The 21617-nt window shown below is 36.9% G+C and overlaps 2 protein-coding genes across 3 annotated transcripts in view; one reads left to right on the top strand and one right to left on the bottom strand.

The window, feature by feature from the left end:
• The window catches only part of LOC140171709 (probable E3 ubiquitin-protein ligase HERC4), a 79201-nt gene extending 61421 nt beyond the window's left edge, over positions 1-17780 (bottom strand). Inside the window, exons 1-5 of the mRNA XM_072195007.1 lie at positions 17664-17780; positions 9923-10221; positions 6222-6384; positions 3132-3208; positions 1898-2119 (exon numbers count right to left, since the gene is read on the bottom strand). Coding sequence (XP_072051108.1) covers positions 1898-2119; positions 3132-3208; positions 6222-6384; positions 9923-10190 — 730 coding nt within the window. The 5' untranslated portion in view covers positions 10191-10221; positions 17664-17780. The remainder of the gene's footprint in view (positions 1-1897; positions 2120-3131; positions 3209-6221; positions 6385-9922; positions 10222-17663) is intronic.
• Positions 17781-18021: 241 nt separating this feature from the next.
• The window catches only part of LOC140171707 (sodium/hydrogen exchanger 9B2-like), a 38261-nt gene continuing 34665 nt past the window's right edge, over positions 18022-21617 (top strand). Inside the window, exon 1 of one of the 2 annotated variants that reach the window (XM_072195006.1) lies at positions 18022-18068. The gene's annotated coding sequence lies outside the window, so the exon portion shown is untranslated. Of the gene's footprint in view, positions 18132-21617 lie in introns of both variants that reach the window. The other variant, XM_072195005.1, reaches the window with a different exon arrangement.

Genomic DNA, 21617 nt, shown 5'->3' with positions numbered 1-21617 from the left:
AAATGTAAAATATTACATTTAACAATAAGCATTCTGATTTGAGTGTTTGAAATTTTCAACCATTGTACAGAAAACCAATTAATGAATATCATCAAACTATGGATTCCCAGTTGAAAAGATCTATAGTAAAAATTTCATTTGAATGGGCATAGCTGCTAACAGTGTGACGATTGTCCGCATTCACTGTGTGATTAACGCCTGTGTTTGTGTAATGTGGAAGTGACTCCAACTCACTACGCTCACTCATTGGTTAGTAATTTCACAAAGTATGTAAGGACAGCATTCTTGTTGTATTTTGAAATTGTTACTATAGTACACTGTTATACATGATAAAGCCATAATTTAATAGTCTGACTCAAAGCTCCCGCGTGTATTTGTAAAATCCCCTGTTTTTTGTGCGCTATTTAGCCTTTTTAGCCATTTTATTTTTTTCCCTTATCCACCACACAAATATCTCTCGTCTGACATCGCCAGACGTCAAAATAGCCTAAATCCTAAATCTCAACTAAAAATTCTTCACCTTGACAACAGCAGAGCCTCCTTGATGAAAAGGTGATCTATTCTTGTCAAAAAGCAATTAAAGCTAAAACAAAACCTCTAAAAAAACGCATTCCGCATTAGGTTTTTAACTTGTGAAGGGCTTTGAGATGAACTATTAAATTAAGATGGCCCAATGAGTAACACTGTTGCATTTTCTGCGCTAGGGATTTCTGCCATTAAATGACTCATTCACAGAGATGCCACTTGATGTTGTCAAAATTTCCTGAAATCATGGAAAAAACATGAAAATGCACTTTTCCCTATTCTTTTACATAGGAAGGGTAGAAAAGTTTCCTTAAGGGGGTACTACACCCCTCGATAAATTTATGTCTATATTTGCATTTTTCTCAAAAACTAATAACACACTGGTAACAAAAGTTATGTATATTATAGGGGCAAGGAATCAAATTACTACACTGGAATTTCAGTGACCTAAGACTAGCGGTTCGTTATTTATGATAAGAAATAAGGTACCGCTAGGATGTACCTCATTTCCTATTATATACTGAACCGCTTGTCGTAAGTCACTGAAATTTCAGTGTAGTAATTGGAATCCTTGCCCCAATAATATACATAACTTTTGTTACCAGTATATTATCATTTTTTGATAAAAATGCAAAAATAGTCACAAATTTACCACAGGGGTGTAGTACCCCCTTAAGGTTGGTCTGAACCCTGGAATTATGGAAACTGTCAGGCCTCAAACTGCTAAATTGTTGGTCTAAATTAAGTATATAAAAGTATACATAGTTAGAATGGCAAAGAATTGACAAGTTCATTTGTGAGGTTAAATTTGGGCCAAAATGCTCATTTTTGACCCAAAATTTAAAAAAAAACTGTTTTTTGGCCCACTTCTTTTTCGTACATCCTACCAAAAAAATTCTTGGGCCAAATTTTTTTTTTAAAATAATTTTTAAAAACTAGATAAAAATATCAAGGAGACCAACTTCACCAAAAATATTTGAAATTTGGGCGAAAATCAGGCTTTTTTATGACTTTTTTGAAAATTCAACATTTTTGGTGCAAATTTCGAAATTTGATCGAAATTAAAAAAAATGAAAAAAACGGCTCCTAGATATTTTTATCTAGTTTTTAAAAATTAATAAAAAAAAAACAGTTTTTTGAGATTTTGGGCCACAAATGAGCATTTTGGCCCAAATTTAACCTCACAGATGAACTTATCAAGTCTTTGCCATTCTAAATATATACTTTAGACCAACAATTTAGCAGTTATGAGGCCCGACAGTTTCCATAATTCCAGGGTTCAGACCAACCTTAAATTGGAAAAATTTCTTTCTAATTTCCTGAAATCAGGAAATTTCCTGAAAAGTGGCATCTCTGCATTTATACAACTTACTCTTCTCATCTCCGAGGCCCAACTGACCCGATTCATTCTTCCCCCAACCAAATATCGTTCCTGAGAATGTTAGCACAAACGTATGAGCGCCACCACATGCGAGCTGACCGACGGGGAGGCCTGGTAGCGATGTGACTTCAGTCGGCTTGTCTGTTGATGGCGTACTTCGCCCTAACCCAAGCTGACCACAGGAGTTATCACCCCATGTAAATAGTCTGCCCTCTGAAATACAAGAGGGGTGAATAAAGGTCAAAAATATTCTTACAGAGTACCCGATTGGTTAGTTACATGATATAATCATCTGAGTAACCAATCAAAATAGAGCTTTTAAATCAGGTTTAGTCAGCTCTAATCACTTTACATTTACAGTCAGTGTTGATGTTAACCTCATGGACACTACTGTCTTTCTTACAATACCCCTAATTGGTTAATTACATGATATAATCACCTGAGTAACCAATCAAAATGGAGCTAGCATTTTTAAGCTTAACCCCCTTCAGCCTTACTGACTATTCTTACCATATCTCTGATTGGCTCAATACATGATATACCTCTCTTTTTAACCAATCAGAATACTTCATAAAAGAAAGTCCAATAATTTGGCAGGTAGCGCCCATGGGGATTAAATAAAATTGGTTATTTCAGGCAATTCAGATAAAACAAACATGTTTCAAATTGGAATATTTTTGGGAGATGCACATGTAACACAAATTCACACAATTTTTCCACTATCAACATTGGCCAAATGGGTCAGATTGCATCACAAACAGTCAAACATTCATCTCAATAATTATGTTGATTTGTAGGCTAACATTAACTACATTACAAATGGGGCTAAGTCATAGTATAAATGCTTACAGCAAAAATTGAGAGGAACTGGGGAAGACAATGCAAAAGATGCAGAAATGAGATAGATCCAATTCTGGGGAAGAGTAAATTGGTTCAGCAAGGCCAGACAAAAAACTACCTGGCAGAGACATGTTGATGTTTTCGTCCAGCAATGGATTGATTATGGTTGATGATGATGATAGTTAACCAGGGGCGGATCCAGGAATTTTCAATAGAGGGGGCGCCGAGCCACCACCGCTGCCCCGGCGGCTCGGTGCTACTCTGCAAAAGTTAGAGGGGGCGCGCGCCGGGTGCGCCTACCTCTAAATCCACCCCTGTTAACTCTATCTGGGAATAATAAATGGGACAAATTTTACAATGTCAATTAAATCAATGTTCAAGTTACCTTTCGTTAATGCTATGTTATGTTGAGCTCCACATGCAACTTGGACAACTTGATAGGATGACAGTGATTTCAACAACCTGTGTAACAAAAACAATGTACAACATTTGTTAATTTTTACTTTCTTTGGCATATTGCATGATTGACTGAGAGGGAACAGAATGAGGCAGTGGTGTAGCGTCATAGGCACGTGCCCCCCAAATCGATCTGATATTTTAAAAATCCCATAGGAAAATTGTCATAAAACAGCTTGTGTCCCCCCCCATCAGACCCGGTGTCCCCCCAATGTGATGACCCACGCTACGCCACTGATTTGAGGACAAGGAATACAATGTGTCAGAGGTCATTAGGGCTGTCATCGACAAGGCCTTTGTCGACAATGTTGTCGACAAGGCCCATTTTCCCGACAGTCGACAATACTAGTCAAATTGTCGACAAGCAAGAAGGTAACAAAATGTTTACCAGGCATGTAGCAGTATGATTTAATGAATACATTGCAGTGGGTTAAACTTGATCAAAGATGGCATAATACTCTATTAATGACTGTTTTCAAATGTTTAAAGAATGAATATCCATCGTACTTATCTTCTCAATTTGATTTTGTTCATGATAACCATAATCATATAACTAGAAATCATACTTCTAATACATTGATTGTACCAAAATTTAAATCAAATTCAGGTCAACGTACTTTTCATGTCAGGGCAGCCTATGCATGGAATTCTTTGCCACCGACAGTAAGAGCTCAGATGCAAAATATGACTTTAGGCCAATTTCAATCAAAAATTAAAGAAATTTAGGCCTGTCGTTTTCTATATTTTATTCATTTACTTGCTTGATTTTGTATATAAATATAATTATTGTATTTCTGTATTTTGAATCATGGTATTTATAATTATCTTGTAGTTGATGGTACCATTATACTTATTTGTAATATATTGTAAATACGTTGTAAATACTGTATGATACTTTGTAAATATTGTGTATCGTAATATATTTTGTTGCTATATAACATGTATCAATGAGGGCCTGCTTGAAAAGCAGTGCTTGTCACTGAAGCAGTATAACCCTCAATAAAGAAAGAATAAATAATAATAATAATATGCTCGAGCATGGCAGCATCACACAATGATTGCGATGGCTAAGCTGCAAAAGTTTAATAAGAGAACAAAATTGGAATACTGCACCATCTCCCTGACCATCTTTTCCAAATGCCCTTATTCGAGAGCACATTTTATGTTAATGAGCAAGCATAGCGCATATTCAATGGTAATCCCTACTTTTTCGGAGTTTTTTTCATACTTTGTTTTTACTTTTGTGACGATCACTGTTTTGGCAGTCGGGACCATTGGTCAATTTGGATGATCTGATTTGTTGTCTTTGTCGACAACGTGTCGACGACGACAGCCCTAGAGGTCATACACTATGAAAAAAGCATCCACAATTGTTTTACCAATTAACTTGTACAGTTAGTATAATAATATATCCAAGATAAAAACTTCACCTCTTGTTAGCGATGAATTTACTTTATGACAGCTACCTGTTATTTAATGTTCAACATTTTTTTGTCATAGAATTCAAAAAACATACCAAGGATTACATATGAATTATACAAATGCCAGTTTACTGAAGGCCAATCGCACAATTGATGGCCTAGGTACAATGTATAACATACTATCTCAACTGTTTCATCTCAAGTTGAGAGTAACGCCATATTGGATTTTGTAGTGGCAGATTCAAATCACACACGCTAACCTAATGGCGTATACACACACGTAGAAGGGTGATTTGTCCGAACGCTGGCGACGCACAAACATAAATGCACTGATTTGAGTCTGCATGCATGAGAATGATCATCCATGAAAAAACCTGAAAAGTTTTAAAAAACCTGAAAAGTTTTAAAAAGCCTGAAAAAGCGTGTGAAATTAGGCTAAAAAGGCCAAAAATGGGCTGAAATTAAAAGAAAGTGCAGAAATTTGGACCACAAAAAAGCAGGAAATCCTGCAAAAGCAGGAAAATTCTCATCCCTAAGTCTGCCACTACAAAATTGAACATGGTGTTACACTCAACTTGTGACAAGACACCTGTATAACATACTATAGTCTGTCTCATCTCAAGTTGAGAGTAACACCATATTGGATTTTGTATTGGCAAATTTGAATTGTGTGCGCTAACCTAATCCTGTGTGGCATATGCACATGCATAGAAGGGCGATTTTTTCGTACGCTGGCGAAGCACAAGCGCAAATGCACTCTTTCAAATCTGCCACTACAAAATCCAACATGGTGTTACTCTCAACTTGAGATGAGACACAGTATAGGTATAGCATACTATAGTCTGTCTCATCTCAAGTTGAAGAGCAACGCCATGTTTGATTTCGCAATGGCAAATATGAATTGCGTGGGCTAACCTAATCATGTGGAGCGTATATACACTCGCAAAGAAGCGTGATTTGTCCATACGGTGGTGATGCAACCGCATAAATGCACTGATTCAAATCTGCCACTCGCGAAATCCAACATGGTGTTACTCAACTTGAGAAATACTATGTTCACACACTATGTTCAACTATGTTCTGGTTCTGGTTCTGGTTAGGGTTGAGTCGGCATTGGCAGATATACTGTACTTCACCAACTTATCCTGGAACCTAGGATTGAGTGCAGATATCAGAACCGGGGATGGTCCCCCTTCTCTTTTCGAATAGCTCTGACACTTTAACGTGCACATGGATCAATCGTCCTGAACACGGGACCAACGGCTTTACGTGACTTCCGAATCACGGACGAAGCACATACACTACCTATATCTGCACGTGCTAAGCGGTGTATGGGGGCGAGAAGAAATTCTACAATTAAATTCTGAAATTAAATAACTGAACTTAATTGAAGGATTCCTGACCATATATATGAACTTTTTGGGAGGGAAGAGAATTTTCACCTAAGGCAAGCCCAAGGCTCGAACCCTCGCCGATCGTATCTCCCGGCCGACAGCGCAACGCCTTAACCGCTCGGCCATCTCGCTGTTTTCTGTTAGTGTGCCCATAAAAGTCATATTTTAAAGCGTGACACATGTGCAACCCTAACATATCCTTACTTTGGTCTACGTTTATCTCCTTTGTTGCCGATGTTCCATCCGCACTGACCAACTTGATCCTGTCCCCAACTCAGCAACTGACCCTTGTTAGTGACCACTACAGTGTGGCGGCTACCACATGCCACATGAGTTATGCTGTAGGTTTCCAAAACAGCCACTTGTTCTGTGAAACAACAAAGAAACAAGTTATTTGCTATTAAATTGCATTTAAAACGTTCTGGTAACCACACTTAAAGGGGCATTTCGTGATCCACAGCCTCATCCCCCCCACTTTCTCAAAAAAAGTTGAGATTTTTATATCACTGGAAACCTCTGGCTACATAATGTTTATGTACAAAATATTTCTTGCAGATTAATTCGTTTAGCAAAGATATCGTAAAATTTGAATTTCGTTCTGGTGCACCAGAACAAAATTACAACGCATTGTCTATGGAGCAGTGTAATACACATAATCATGCATAACTCGCGAACGCAAAATCGGAAGCAACTGAAATTTTGGGAATAGGTTTTTTTCGTGGATATCTAATGAAAAATGACATAAATAGAGGATGCTAGAATCACGAAATACTCCTTTAAAAAGCTTTCACTTTTAATGTTATATTGAGAATTAAATCTTATTTTTCACCTACGACTTCAACTACAATTTTTTTTTTTTAAACAATTTGATATGAAAATTAATACTGAATATGAAAATCTGGGAACATATTTGAAGAATTACATCAGGCTAGCGGCACTCTGTACAAATTGCCTATACCGATTCCGAGGACAAGACCTGTGTAACAGTCGCATCCCCTGCTTTGTACGTGTTTACCCAGGTCACGGTCTGTCTATGTGACAAACAGTCAGGGTCAGAGGACAGCGCAATCTGTCTGCTGCCAACCCGTAATAGATCTATCAGTCACCTTTTTGTACCGTTCGCAGAGCGTGACGTCTGCACAACAACAGCCTAATATGGACATAATGGCTCAGCCCAATGAACCATATACGGCGCTGTCAATCATCCTTTTCGTAGCTACGTCACATTATAGCTCATTCATATCATTACATTATGGCCCATTTCACGGTTAGGCGCCACTTTTAGTGAAAAAAACTTGAAATTTTCAAAATGGATTAAATTTAATTTAATAGGGGTTTTCTTTTCCAAATAAGACCAGATTTTCATAAAAATATCATTTCCCAGCTTAAATCTCGCTACTTCTTGAAGAAAATTATGATTTATTATCTCATGTTATGTAATTTTTTAACAAATTTGATCAATATTGAGCAGTGTATATTTATACTTTGACTGTCCAATACATATATCATAGATATTTAAAATAAACGAGTATGTCATAGGCTCCCTTCTGACCAAATTTGGGCAAATTTTGTTGTGTAATGACAAATTTATGGCCACTTTAATGTAATTTTTGTGGTAAAAAAGGGAAATTGACATGAAAAGGTTTACTCAACAATTTTAATAATCAATGAATGACTCTGATATTGCACAGCTTTGAAGGTCATAATATGGGTAATGTTCACAAATAATATCAGCCAGTTTGAAAACACAGGTCAAATTCAAGATTCTGATGTTTGTGCAATGTTGGATGTGACTGATGTCAATGTGACGGAAACCACACACTGTAAAGCAGAGTATGTTTCAGAAAATAATGATTCAAAGAGTTTACACACACTCAGTGAATTAAATGGGATATATTGAAACATATCAACCTGTGTTAGTGTTCATTTTAAAACATTGTTTACAATTATAGAGGTGGATGTGACATTTTCAATTGTGAACGGAATATTTCATTATGATAAACAGTTTGCTTGTCAAAAATATAAGCTTTGGGCACTTCTAACACATATATTTTGTGAGATTCTATTGAATTGAGCAATGCTAAAACGTTTTTCCTGACCCTTTATATTTTTGACAAGCAAAATGTTTATAATTTACTGAAATATTCCGTTCACAATTGAAAATGTCACATCCGCTTCTGTAAATTGTATACAAAACTGTCCTCTAAAGACAAAGAAAAAGCTATGAAATAATCATATATGACATGAACAAAATAATAAACCTATTTTAGAAAGTCAAATATCATGTTGTTTAAGTATTTTGGCCTAAAAACTACTAATTTTGAGGATGTGACATGTGAACGGAAATTGAAGCTTTTTGAATCTCCTGTCACAATTAAAGAAGGCATACTGAATTAAAGATTTGTTGTGCCTTTTGATCCCCACAAACCTGTAATGAAATAACTTCAAACTGGCATCCTAGTCCCATTCCTGTCTTAGTTCTTTGAAGAAACTATTTTGGATGTGACAGGTACCATGGATGTGACACATGTGAGCGGAAACTTTGAAATGACATCTGCAAGCTAAGTTGATGAAGGAGTTTTCATTAAATGGTGTCATTAGATAGCTCATAGCAGGAGATTTTTAAAAATCAAGGAGAAAAAATTCTGCCACATTTTGTTAATAAATTATACTATTTGGAAAATTAATCGGATGTGACAAAATTGTGAACGGAATTTGTTGGCAAAAATTCAAAATATCGCTGTATCTACATATTAAGAGCAACAAGTGTAATTTGTTCAACAAATAGTATCAAGACTCTGAACTTTACTAAAACACACTAGTTTGCCATTCATGTAAAGTATTAGTCGATCTATTCCACATTGAATAAGGTACATAGATGTGAACGGAAAATGTCACATCCGAATTCAGAAATTTAAATGGTTCTCATGCTAGTTTAACTGACAACTAATACTTTGTTCATGTATGGCTGTATAGTGCAACTTGTTCACTACATAAAAACAACAAAAAGCAGCTGGTAGGCTCAACATAGTTAAAAGTGGCAGCATTGGAAAATAAATGTCTGTTTCAGGTTGCTAGTGAAATGTGGTTTTTTGACCACTTCTGACCCCTGTGCGCCCTGAAAGATAAAACTAGAAAGGCCGATTAAGCTAATGGAGGTAGGCCATACAGAGACAATGAAAAATCACCAACAGTAAATTCTGTAACCCCATTATTTTTTACACACCAGGCCAGATATGTTGAAAATCAAAAAGTGGCGCCTAACCGTGAAATGGGCCTTATTCACAATCACCTTTGTCGAACAGACTCTTACGCAGGTACCGAGCTCACGCTGTCCTCACTTTAGCGATCGATGTAGCGCCTCTCTTAATTTAGTACTCTTAGATTACATGTATTCTTCATTCATGCTAATTGGGCTAGTCCAGTTGAAATCTATACACATCCTATGGAAGATCTAGACAAGACCTTAATCTTCCACACAGGGGGTGTAAATTCCAAAATCTGAATGGATGACTCCATATGAAATCTACACCCCTGGGAGACTAAGGTCATATCTTCTTTAGGGGGTGTAAGGATACATGGACATAATTCAGAGTGCTGCAACTTCAACCCCCCCACAAAAAAAAACATGCAAAAAACAAACATATAAATGGACAATAGACCTGCTACAGTAAATATATTATTATTTCCGTGGTCCAGTATGCACTGGTGAGCGGCGATTACGTATAAGTGACAAAGTCGCCTACTAATCACCACACCAATGACCAATGGGTCATCCGTCTTGTGGTCAAGAGCGTTGATCAGCCAATCAGCATGATTGTACATCTCTTCTGTGTTTACGCTCGTGTGCGCTCGGCGTACAGCTCAGACCAAGAAAGTAATAAAAAATTAATTGTAATCCTTACCAGGTTTCCCATTGCCCTTATCATGCCCCAGCTCTCCATGATCATTAGTCCCACAAGTAAGCACTGTCCCATCCTCCATCACAAACACCGTGTGGAATTGACCGCAGCCAATTTCTTTCACAGTCCTGTTCCTGAAGCATCGTAACTCTGTTGGCTTGCTGTAGATGTCTTGATCGCTGTTACCCAGACCCAGCTGACCGTGGCTGTCGGAACCCCAGCAGTACAACTGCATGGTGCTGGATGGTCTTCTGGTCATGGAACCGGACATTTTATTTGAGCATGGTGGGAAGGGAAGGTATCTGAAATAATCGAGATAAAGTACCTTACTCAAGGGCACAACACGATGGCGTCACCGGGGCTCGAACCCGCAACCTTCCGATTATGAGTCAGAGCCCGTTCCGCTTGGCCACTATACTCCCTGCATTCAATCACATCACCCCAAAAAACTTTTAAATATACCATTAGTGTCAATTTTCCTCGTCTTTGGAGTGCACTCCAGTGTCCATCAGGGATCAGTTTGTTTTGCATAAAACTTGAAGTATGAGGCCATTCAAAAGCCACCTAAATTAGTAAATTAGTAAAACACATTTTATTGAAATGACTATGCAACAGCTGGAGCTGGACTCCTAAAACTTATGATATTGTAGTTGAAATATGTGTAATGTGTTATTTATTATAAATGTGCAATATTTATGTTTTTATTTCACTTGTCTCGGTGGGTTGGAGGGGTCACACCCCTCGGGTGATAGTGTTTGCGCTCCTGGCTCCTCCTGTCTAGCCTAGCCTACCGGGACGATCTTTTATCATTTTTATTTTATGACATGCTTTGTCATAATGTATAGGCCTACATGTACATACATCGATGTATGGAGCCGGTATATAAGCCTTCAGGCTTGTCCAATTGTCAAAAGCCGTAACTCGCACATCGATGGGTGTACTTTAATTATATGTGTATTTTTGATGTATTTTAGCCAGTTATGCAAATAAATAAATAAATAAAAAAAATAATAAATTTGAGATGGGTTTGGACTTTTGGTAGGCTTAAACATTCTTCAATTTCTTGACATCTGCACATTTTGTCTTCAAAAATAGTTAAATTTTATAAGTATGTACAGTAAGTTTGCTTTCCTGAATCAATCCAAATTCAGAGATAAAATTTGTGTTTCACCTTGACACCAAAGTTTATTTTGATAAATTAGTAATTTTGACCATAATTATTAAATGTAGCTCAGGTGGTCTAAAAAGCAAAGATCGCCATAAGGCTAATGAAAGTCGATTCCCAGTTTCCCGTTACCCGACTCCGGTCAGAAAGAAATGCCGATCAAATATTTCATTATTTTCCATTATTTCACATTTTTCAAGTTTTTAAGAAAAAAAGGATAGTTTTAATGTCATCTTTCATGTCCGAGACATATTTTAAGCACTTGTTACGCCGTCCCTGGCCGGCAAATTGTATCGTAAAACGCTGACTGATAAACCTGGGTTAAACTACGTGGTAAAATGGCGATATCGTATGGGGCACCAGAGACTATAGCAATTCCCTGCGTCTAATTTTCTCCTACCACTGAAAATGGATAGACCGAACACGAAGAGAGGCAGCCAAGTTCGTGCAATAGAACACACAGACACAGTGTATTTATATGTTAAGTGCTTCTCCAAAGACTATGATCATGGACTTCTGGTGCTTTCATATATATGTTGCACAACCTTTAGGTTAATTTGAAGAAGAAAAAACAGTTTTGCACAAGAAAAACATTTTGCTTATGATGAAGTTTGCTTTCAAAGATATGCTTTTAATAGCAAAAATCAATTTCCAAGAATATATCTTCAATGGTGAATCCTTTTGCAGCTTTAAGGGGTACTACACCCTCGATAAATATAATGTCTATTTTTGCATTTTTCTCAAAAACTAATAGCACAGTGGTAACAAAAGTTATGTATATTATAGGGGCAAGGCATCCAATTACTACACTGGAATTTCAGTGACCCAAGACAAGCGGTTTGTTATTTATGATAAGAAAAGGGGTACCGGTAGAATGTACCTCATTTCCTATCATATATATACTGAACCGCTTGTCTTGCGTCACTGAAATTTCAGTGTAGTAATTGGATTCCTTGCCCCAATAATATACATAACTTTTGTAACCAGTGTGTTATTATTTTTTGAGAAAAATGCAAAAATAGTCATGAATTTACCACAGGGGTGTAGTACCCCCTTAAAGGTCTCATATGGAGGGTTTTTTCACCGACGAAAAATAAAAGAACTTGCTTCAGAAATAAATGATGAACAGTGTGGAGTATGTTTTATAGTCATCTTTAATGTTTAAAATATTATTTTTTGCAATAAAATACATGCCCTCCTGAGCCCGACTTTTTACACCTTCCCGATGAGCTATTTCAAAAATTCAAAAAGGAGTATTATCCTTGACATCTAAATTTTAATATTTCCAACAAAAATAATATAAACTTATGCTCCATATGAGCCCTTTAAAAAAAAGCTATACTATAGAAAAAATATTAAATTCGTGTACATCGTGGAACATTCAACTACGCTTGTTACTCGCGACTAATCATGCTAACTACACGCGCGTACAACACTACTCTACGCGTCCATATTAGCGTGGCTATCTGCGTGCACAACTGCTTACTACGCACAGCCACGCAAAGAGTATGTTCCACGATGTACACAAATTTGATAATTTTTCTATAGTATGTGGAGTGTCTCTTCAAAGACAACAAAGTGCTTTCATTTGTCATGTTTGTTGGGCTTGTCAACCATATTGGCAAAAATAGCTGTTTTTGCAAGAAATCAAACAAAATCAATGTGCAAGAATATATTTCTACGTGGAGTGTCTCTTCATTCAAAGACAACGTGGTGCTTTCATTTGTTAGACTTGTCAACCTAATAATAATATTGGCAAAACAGCTGTTTGTGCTAGAAAATTCAATGTATAAGTTCCTTCCAAAGATGTGCTTAATTAAAACTAGTTTTGAAGACTAAGTTGGTAAAATATTTGAGTGCAAGCGTGGTAATTACTAACTATACTTAAATACTTTATTATTTTATTTGGGCCTCAAAACATAGCATTCCGTAATTAACTTTGTACCGATAATGAAAGTTTGAAAATAATGAATAATGAAACAGTCACCTACCCACCCAGTCTAGACTCGCTCGCCAGTCAAAAAAAAAAAAAAAAGGACTGGCTCACACCATTTTGTCTGTCTATGGAAAATACACACTTAACGGTTTTGAGGTCAGATATTGAAAAATTTCTTCAAAATTTTATCATTTAAAGGTATTTAAAATTAATACCCACCTTATTGTGCTTGCTAATTTAAGACTCGGTTGAAACCAAATTAAGGATCGAATGCATTTTAGTGTCCAAAAAGGCAAAATTATCGTCAAAGTTCTGCCGAATTCTCCACCCTTGCGAAGGGTGCAGAATCGGAATCGGGAATAAAAATATCCGATCTTTGCGATCAAAAACACAAAATTACAACTATGGATGTATTATTGGCAAAAGACATTATTGCCAAACAATATAGAATAGAACATTTTATGTCAACTTGTCAAAATGTGCTCCCTAAACTTGTGGCGACTAGGCAAAATGATTCCCATTCAAATGCATGCATGTAATGGGCAACTGGGAATCAACTTTCATTATTACTAAATACTATAGCTAAAATAATACTAGTTTCTCGATCATTCATGAGAGCTCGATAGGCACACAATGACAATTGCGTCGGCGTACAACGGCCAACGCCTCCCACACACGCTTTGGGTAGCGCGCTGCATTTCCTGTGCGTGCACAATCGACCGCGCTATTGTGTCATTCCACTAAACTTGCAACATTACGCAGTGCACGTCCACACAGTACATTCATTCTCTCATGATCGAGAAACTATTATTTTAGCTATTATAAGTATAGCCTATCATGCCTATTCATGCATTCACTCGGTTGGACATCCGGGAACATTGTCCCCTTTGCACAAGCGCGCGCATAGCAACCAGCTCGAGAAAGGGGAACTGCACATGCGCTGCACATGCGCACACTGGTTTTACGAGGCTATTTCCCCTTTGTGACGTCAGCTCGACCCAGACATAGACCTTAAGGTACATATTTCGAGGAGCATAACAAACACCAAATTGGTGTCGTATGACTTTTGATATGCATGCATTCTTTTGTCGAGAGTGACATGGTCTTTCAATTCGTGCCGAGTGTCCTTGGCAGACTTGACTATGTAGGTATGCCAGGCAAACCTTAGTTAACACATTTGCTAGTCAGCCAAATTCGCCGACAATGTCAATGCATATTTACATAGAAATTTTGACTTTCATCAAAAAGTTTCAGCTAGCAAAATTCCCCAAAACGGCATTTAGGGGGTGTTTCTAGATCTTAGTCTCATTATGATAGCAGCTTTTTTTAATGGAAATGCTATCCAAATCCCTCTAAAATTCCATGTGCGGGTGACTTATCACCATAAAAAATCATATATTTGGGTCAAGTGAAGTATTCTGTCGGTCGGACATCCGGGCTATCTCTAGTCTCGGGCCCAAACTGCATGTGGCTCACGGTTTGTTGTGAACAACAGAAACCGGCTGTGAAGGAGGCTACATAGCGATGTTGCTGGAGTGACCCTCAATTTCGGAGAAAACGACATTCGACCATTGAATTTAATTTTAAGTCTGTCAGTATATAAACGGTAAATCAAGTAAGTTTCTTCTACTCTGAAGACTTAGAAACGGTTGTTTGATTCCACTGACTATTTGCGATCGAAATTTACATAACACCAATGACAGAAATCATCAACAAAAATCGAATGTTTTCACTCGACCGTGAGTCGCATCATCAACCGGAAGTGACGTGGCACGGACCGACAGAATAGAAAACATATTTATGTAGGTTTCTTTCTTCGGGCACTTGTTTTAAATTTCTATGTAAAATGCATTGACATTGTCGGCGAATTTGACTGACTAGCAAATGTGTTAACTAAGGTTTGCCTGGGTTACCTACCAAATATATGATTTTTTATGGTGATAAGACAATCGCACATGGAATTTTAGAGGGATTTTGATAGCAGTTCCATTAAAAAAAGCTACTATCATAATGAGACTAAGATCTAGAAACACCCCCGAAATGCCGTTTTGGGGAATTTTGCTAGCTGAATCTTTTTGATGAAAGTCAATCTTTGACAAGATGTAACTTTGCTACGGAAAGAGCTATGAAAAAAAAGGTTTTCAGTTTTGGCTTTGTTTTACTAAGCCAGGGCTTTAATTTGATATATAATTCACCTAGACTGTGTCTACTATGCTTCAGTGCCAGTGGTCATGAAAGGATTCAATAGATAACCTCTGCCCCAATAATCCCAAGCTATTGTATGAAACTGCACCTCGAAAGATGTATCGTAAGAACTCAGTCCTCAAATGATAGTCATATAATGACCAAAAGATAAATAACTGACTATCATTGAGGACTGAGTTCCGCAGTCTAAGCCCGACCAAGAGAATGCATTAGGTATACATGTATACCGCCGTTCTTCGGAACGGCGGTATACTAAAGCGTGGCAATAATTCTTCAGCGAATATTGTCGGTTTTCACTCATTGTTCACAATGTGACATGCACAACAAATACAGCCCCCGAAATGGTCTACTTTTAGCGCACCTTTACTCCGAAACAGTTTAGTCAAAGTTAAAAATGCGATCCCCAACCCTTTGCTTACCTTTGGATGAATTTGCTGTAAAATCCGCTCGCTCTGTGTTGAAAAATGTCCGGTACTTGCCCGGTACAAACATAGAAATGGCCACACCGCTTCAGTCCTGGCAATGAATATTTCTTGCGTAAATCCAATGGTTCCAACGTGGTCATCACGATGATAGTCTCCTACACAACCAGATTGTGTCGGCCTGACGTTCGTCAATCCTAATCGCTAAAGTGAGGACAGCGTGAGCTCTTACCTGCGTAAGAGTCTGTTCGCTGATTGACAGCGCCGTATATTGGGTGGAGCCATTATGCCCATATAAGGTGCATATATTACGGCGGACAGGTTGCGCTGTCCACTGACCCTGACTGTTCTTCACGTAGACAGACTGTGACCTGGGTACATGTACAAAGCAGGGGATGCGACTGCGAGCCGCCATTTTGACACGCGGTATCTACTCTTCAGAAAAATTACTTTTGTTGACGTTTTATATCAAACAATTTTCGATAACGGATTTCTACTAGGATTTCAATTTTTATTAATGAAGGTACATGTAGTTTTGAGGAATAACACGGGATGTTTTGAGTTTTATTACAACTGGTGGTGTAGGAAGGCGAGTGAATTCGTGAATGAGGCCGGGATTGAGGTTTTGTTGTTTCAACGATCCGATAGTAGGATAACAAACGTAGGCTAAAATGTCTAATGACGCCATGTTTACATGAAAACATTAGCTGGTGCGAGGTCAGTGTCGTTGAATTTGTTACCTAAATTCCTTTCAGGATATTCTGATTTCACTTATTTATAATGTGTACGAATGTGCTCCATACAAACTCAAAAGTATGAATGCAAGGTGTTACTGCTGACAATAGAAACGGCGATCTTTTCTTTTAGACCACCCGAGTTATATAAGGTTAAAATTACAAATTTACCAAATTAAACTTTCGCGACAAGGTTAAACATGTTCTTAGCTATACAAACATACCTTTTATTTCGTCGAACAAGCTTTATTTTGTTCCAAAATCCATGTTTTTATCGCAATTTTTGACGTAAAAGAGCTGAATACAAAACCGGTGATGCAAACTCCAAAACTTTCGCGTTGTACGAGCGCTTGATGTAGGCTCGATTTGAGGGCGATTTACGCGTGGGTATCAAGAATTTCCAAGCGCACGTTTGACTGCATGACGCAATTTTGCATTTATTCAAGATGGCGAATTTCTCGAAAAACACGATGTATTTTTCTTTAAAAAATCCTCATTTTGCACATTCTTTGCCACTTTTCAATCATCTGATCATCTTTTATGTGACGGAAGTGATGCTGATTGTATGAAGGTATGTTTTTTGTTTTTCCGATAATTTTTAAATTGTTTTTCGAGACAAAAACTTCTTTGCAGAATAGCTGTTTTCACTTGTTTTCAAAAAATTGTTTTAACCTTGTTTTTTACCCCATAATTTCCCTCATTAATCGAAGCCCTGCCCTCCTTCCAATACATTAAACCTTGACTTCAAAGTGTTTGGCAACTGTTTAACCTTGATGCAAAAGTAAACCTTGATGCAAAAGTAATAATTTAGTCCCTATATAGCGAGGGTGGTCTAAAAGAAAAGATCGCCATAGAAACATTGTTGCAAAGTCATTGAAAACAGGTATGTACGTGAGACGTTCTTTCCCTGAAACGAGATACAGGCCAGTAACGCAGTCTGAGAATGCATGTGTAGCAAATTTATTTTTAAGCTTACTTACATTATACTAAAATGCAGAAAACCTTAGACGAGCGCGTATTGTAAGGATACATCGCGTATATACTGCGTTGCACGCACTTGTCTCTGATTGGCTGCTAAGGCGATATATTGTTGCTGAGTGGAAATTTATGAATGAACTGTGCGCCGTACGCGTTGTTAGCGCCGAATTTGCAACATCACGGTAGTCGCGCTCGTAAAAGGTTTGCTGCATTTTAGTATAAACATGAATTTAAGCTTTCAAGTCATGCTGAATATACCAAAGGTTTGTTTAATAATAAGTCTACAATTTAATGAAACATTTACCTCGAAATCACTGTGTTGAGAAATTGAGCACCAGAACTCACAATGAAATTGATAAAATCGACAGTCAGTAAACTTCCAGAAGTTCTGAACAAGTCGATCGATCGATTCCTTGGTCAGTTTGTACCGCCGACTTGCTGTGTTTTCGAAATCTTAAAATTAAGTAGGTAAAAATAATTTGATTTTACATAAATACCATATATATTAGCAAATGAAGCATTTACAAAGTTAAATAAATATTATGATATATATTTCAGAGTTTTTATTGTTACTTATTTATTTTATTGATAAAAATAGTAAACCTGAATCTGTATTGATTAAATGGTAAACAATAACTGGCCGGTCAAAATTGAAAGTTGTGTCTAAGGGTCAAAGGTTACGGTCAGTGATCAACAAGAATTTGTGTGGGTAAGCTTAAAATGTTCGGCTCAGAAAATGTACTATTTTTGTGACATAGCTATATAGTTTGTGGTTTGTAGACACTATTTAATGTGATTTGTCATCCGTGGGTTCAATAATGACAGTAGTTCTTATTTTTGTAGCTCAACAAGACACGGGAACAAGACCCATTTTACTTCTTTTCTGAGAAAATTATTTAATTCGTGTACATCGTCATGTGGAACATACTCTTTGCGTGGCTGTGCGTAGTAAGCTGTTGTACGCAGATAACATCGCATAATATGGACGCGCAGAGTAGTGCTCTACGCTCGTGTATGATTAGTCGCGGAGTAACAAGCGTAGTTGAATGTTCCACGATGTACACAAATTTAATAGGAGGGCCAGAGCAGAGCCGAGGCACATACATTGAACAATTTGTTGAGCATGCTTGAACGATCCAGTTTGCTCGAGAACTCTAGCTTCAAATTTGCACACGATAGTTACGCATTCGAAGCTAGATTGCTTTGCTCCCGGGGCTTTGCTATGCCTATGGTTTTTTGGTCGGACAGCGGTGCAATTTTTTGCACCGGAGGTTATTTATTCTGTTTAATGTTGAAATTTGGATGAAAGTTATTTCGATGAGTTACAGTATCTTTTGAGCAAGATTTGCATATTTTGGGTAGTCTAAAATTTTGCTGAAATGTAATTTTAGCAACATTTTTGATGCAACCGCCGGTCGCGATCGGCTGTGTTTACTTCTGAACTTCCATTGCTTTACACAGTGTCATGCTTCAGCGAATCCGACTACATTTTGAATGCTACGGTCTCTAGCCTAGAATGTGAAGCTATCGGTGAGCAAATTCTTGGCTAGACTTCTCGAGCAAGATCTAGTACAAAAAATGAAAGCATTTCAATGCTTGAATGAACCATTGATACAATTGTGTGTCCAGTCACTAATAAACATGATAAAACCCACTTGAGAACACACAATCGCCGGTCATTTCTAAAGATGCATTTATAATTTTATAATACTCAATCGCTTTTGCTGAAACCTGAATTTTTAGCAAAATATTGGCAAAAATTACATATTAATGAGCCTTTCCAGTCCTTTTAGCTCATTAACTATATTGATTATTGACAAAAACAATAGGATACAAAGAAAATATAATTTGATGTATTATGGAAACCGTATGTCAGATTTTCTCCAAACAAAGGCACATTGATCAGTGTACTTTACCCTACTCAATTAATCTGTTTAAAACATGCTCAAAGCATTTTCTAATTTCTAGAAAATGCATCCAATACCACCTTAAGAAATGAGGTACATTCTAGCGGTACCTCTTTTCTTATCATAAATGAATTTATATAGGCCTATACATAACTTTTGTTACTAGTGTGTTATTATTTTTTGAGAAAAATGCAAAAATAGCCACAAATTTATCAAGGGGTGTAGTACCACCTTAAACGTAACCTATAATTTGCAGTATTTGCTTCTATTTTGAGGAGCCTGCTTAGTGTACATGCACAAGGCATTCTGGTACAAAAATTTCCACACACAGTTGTTGGTGCATGAAAATACAAATACATTTGTATATGAAATACCCAATCACAAGCTAGGATATCCCTCACATAAAATGATACAACACATGTGCATGCCTGGCAATACCAATTTTGTATTCAGTGCTTTTTTAAGCCACACCCACATGGCCTCTTTCATTGAGAAGCAATCATGCATACCTACATACATGTATACAATAATTTGTCTAAAATGTGTCTATATATTATAATATTGACAAAATGTTTTTGAGGGCGCACTAACTGTGATCTGAACATGGCAACCGCCGGCAAAAAATACGAATTTGAAACATAATTACCTCAAACTTGGCCTTTTAAAGGCATTTGCAGGTGGTTATTGTGAAGTAAACACATCAAAAGAACTTGAGTCATGGCTTCTTTGCCCTGTTTTGAGCCAAGTTTATGAGCAGAAATGGTAATATGGGCTGTTTCACAATCAGGGTACACAAGTGGGTTTCACGAGGGTGCAAAATCAGAGTATCTTAATGTGATTGTTTTAAATGTTAAAGTGGTTTAAATATATCAAATTTTCAAGTTCTAACAATTATTTAGCCACTTAACCACTATTTTTCTTCAAATATTATTTTTTAAATGGCTATATGAAGGAAAATGGCCAAAAATACCAAAGTTTACAAACAGCATTACAATGATTTGATACTGCCTTTTTCAACTCCAAAGTTGTCTAATATTATTGCTGACAAATATAGCTTTCAAATGATATACAGATTGTATATTATGTAAACATCAATTTTTCGTAGAATCATGTTAACTGATGGAAATGGTTCAAATATTGAATTTGACTAAGAGAAGTTACTTGCAAGTTTACCAAAACAAGTAAAATCTACACAAATATGCATTTACATGAAGCAGCGGGTTAGTATCTTGTCTCATGTCAAGTTTGGCGGTCATACTACTTAGCGTTTTTGAGATATGAAGGAAAATGTGTCAAAAAATGTCCCCTCCTTTACATAGTTTTGTTGACTATTTGGAGCATAAAATCAAAATAATAACATTGACCAAGTGGATTTTGCTATTTTTATGTCTGCCTGTATCCAACCCATCTTCCTAGGTTCACTTTTCTTTAGTTCAAACAAAGACAATTCTATTATTTGAATAAAATGCAAAAACCATTGATTGTAAAGGAGGGGACACGTTTTTTTTGACAGGTTGAAATCTTAAAATTGGAATTGCAAATTATTTCTCCAAAACTCACACTTAATTATCATCAGCAGTTCCTATTATGAAATTTAACTACTTTTCACCACTCTATCAGTGTGGGAATATATAAAATTAAACAAAGTCATGATTTTGTATTATCAAGCGTAAAGGAGGGGACATTTTTGGATGTAGCAAAAGAAAAAAATCTATAGTGAATTTCAAAAATTGGTTCTTATCCAGGCCGCGACAAATTTTATTTTTTAGCTTGCCCGATCGGGCAGGCAATATCCAAAAATTGGTTGCCCGAAATTGCCCGAAATTAACCCATATTCCCGGCAACAATTGTCGACAAAGTCACATACCGTATTCATCATGCAGTGCAGTGCATAGTACCGTAAGTGTGCCGAATTTGGCAGTTTCATTCTTACGGAAATCCAATACTTTTCTCAGTTAAGTTGATAAATAAATGAGTATTCATGAAATGCATAAAAATGAACATTTCATTCAATTATTTCACTGTTTGTTTCTTACATGTGGAAAATAATGTGTATTTTATGTGAAATTTTGTCAGTAAAGTCACGGCGATTTACGTATTTCGCCAACCACTAGTACATCTCAATCTCAATCTCAATCATATGCAAATACATTGACGTCATGATATTTGCACGAAACAGGTTCTATAATTGGCCAAACTTCCAATACGTCACGTAACGGCATGATGTTCATTAGCATATATACATGTATATGTCTGCAAGTCTGTTGTGGGATACGAGTGCCTAGCGAAATTTGAGTTCCATTTCAAGAAGTTTTCTACTTTGTTTTGACGTTTTTTTACTTCTGTGAACA

Source organism: Amphiura filiformis, chromosome 15, assembly GCF_039555335.1.
Source record: "Amphiura filiformis chromosome 15, Afil_fr2py, whole genome shotgun sequence".
Classification (NCBI taxonomy): Eukaryota; Metazoa; Echinodermata; class Ophiuroidea; order Amphilepidida; family Amphiuridae; genus Amphiura; species Amphiura filiformis.
Note: the sequence above shows the minus strand (reverse complement) of the source record. Positions and strands in the feature narration are given on the sequence as shown.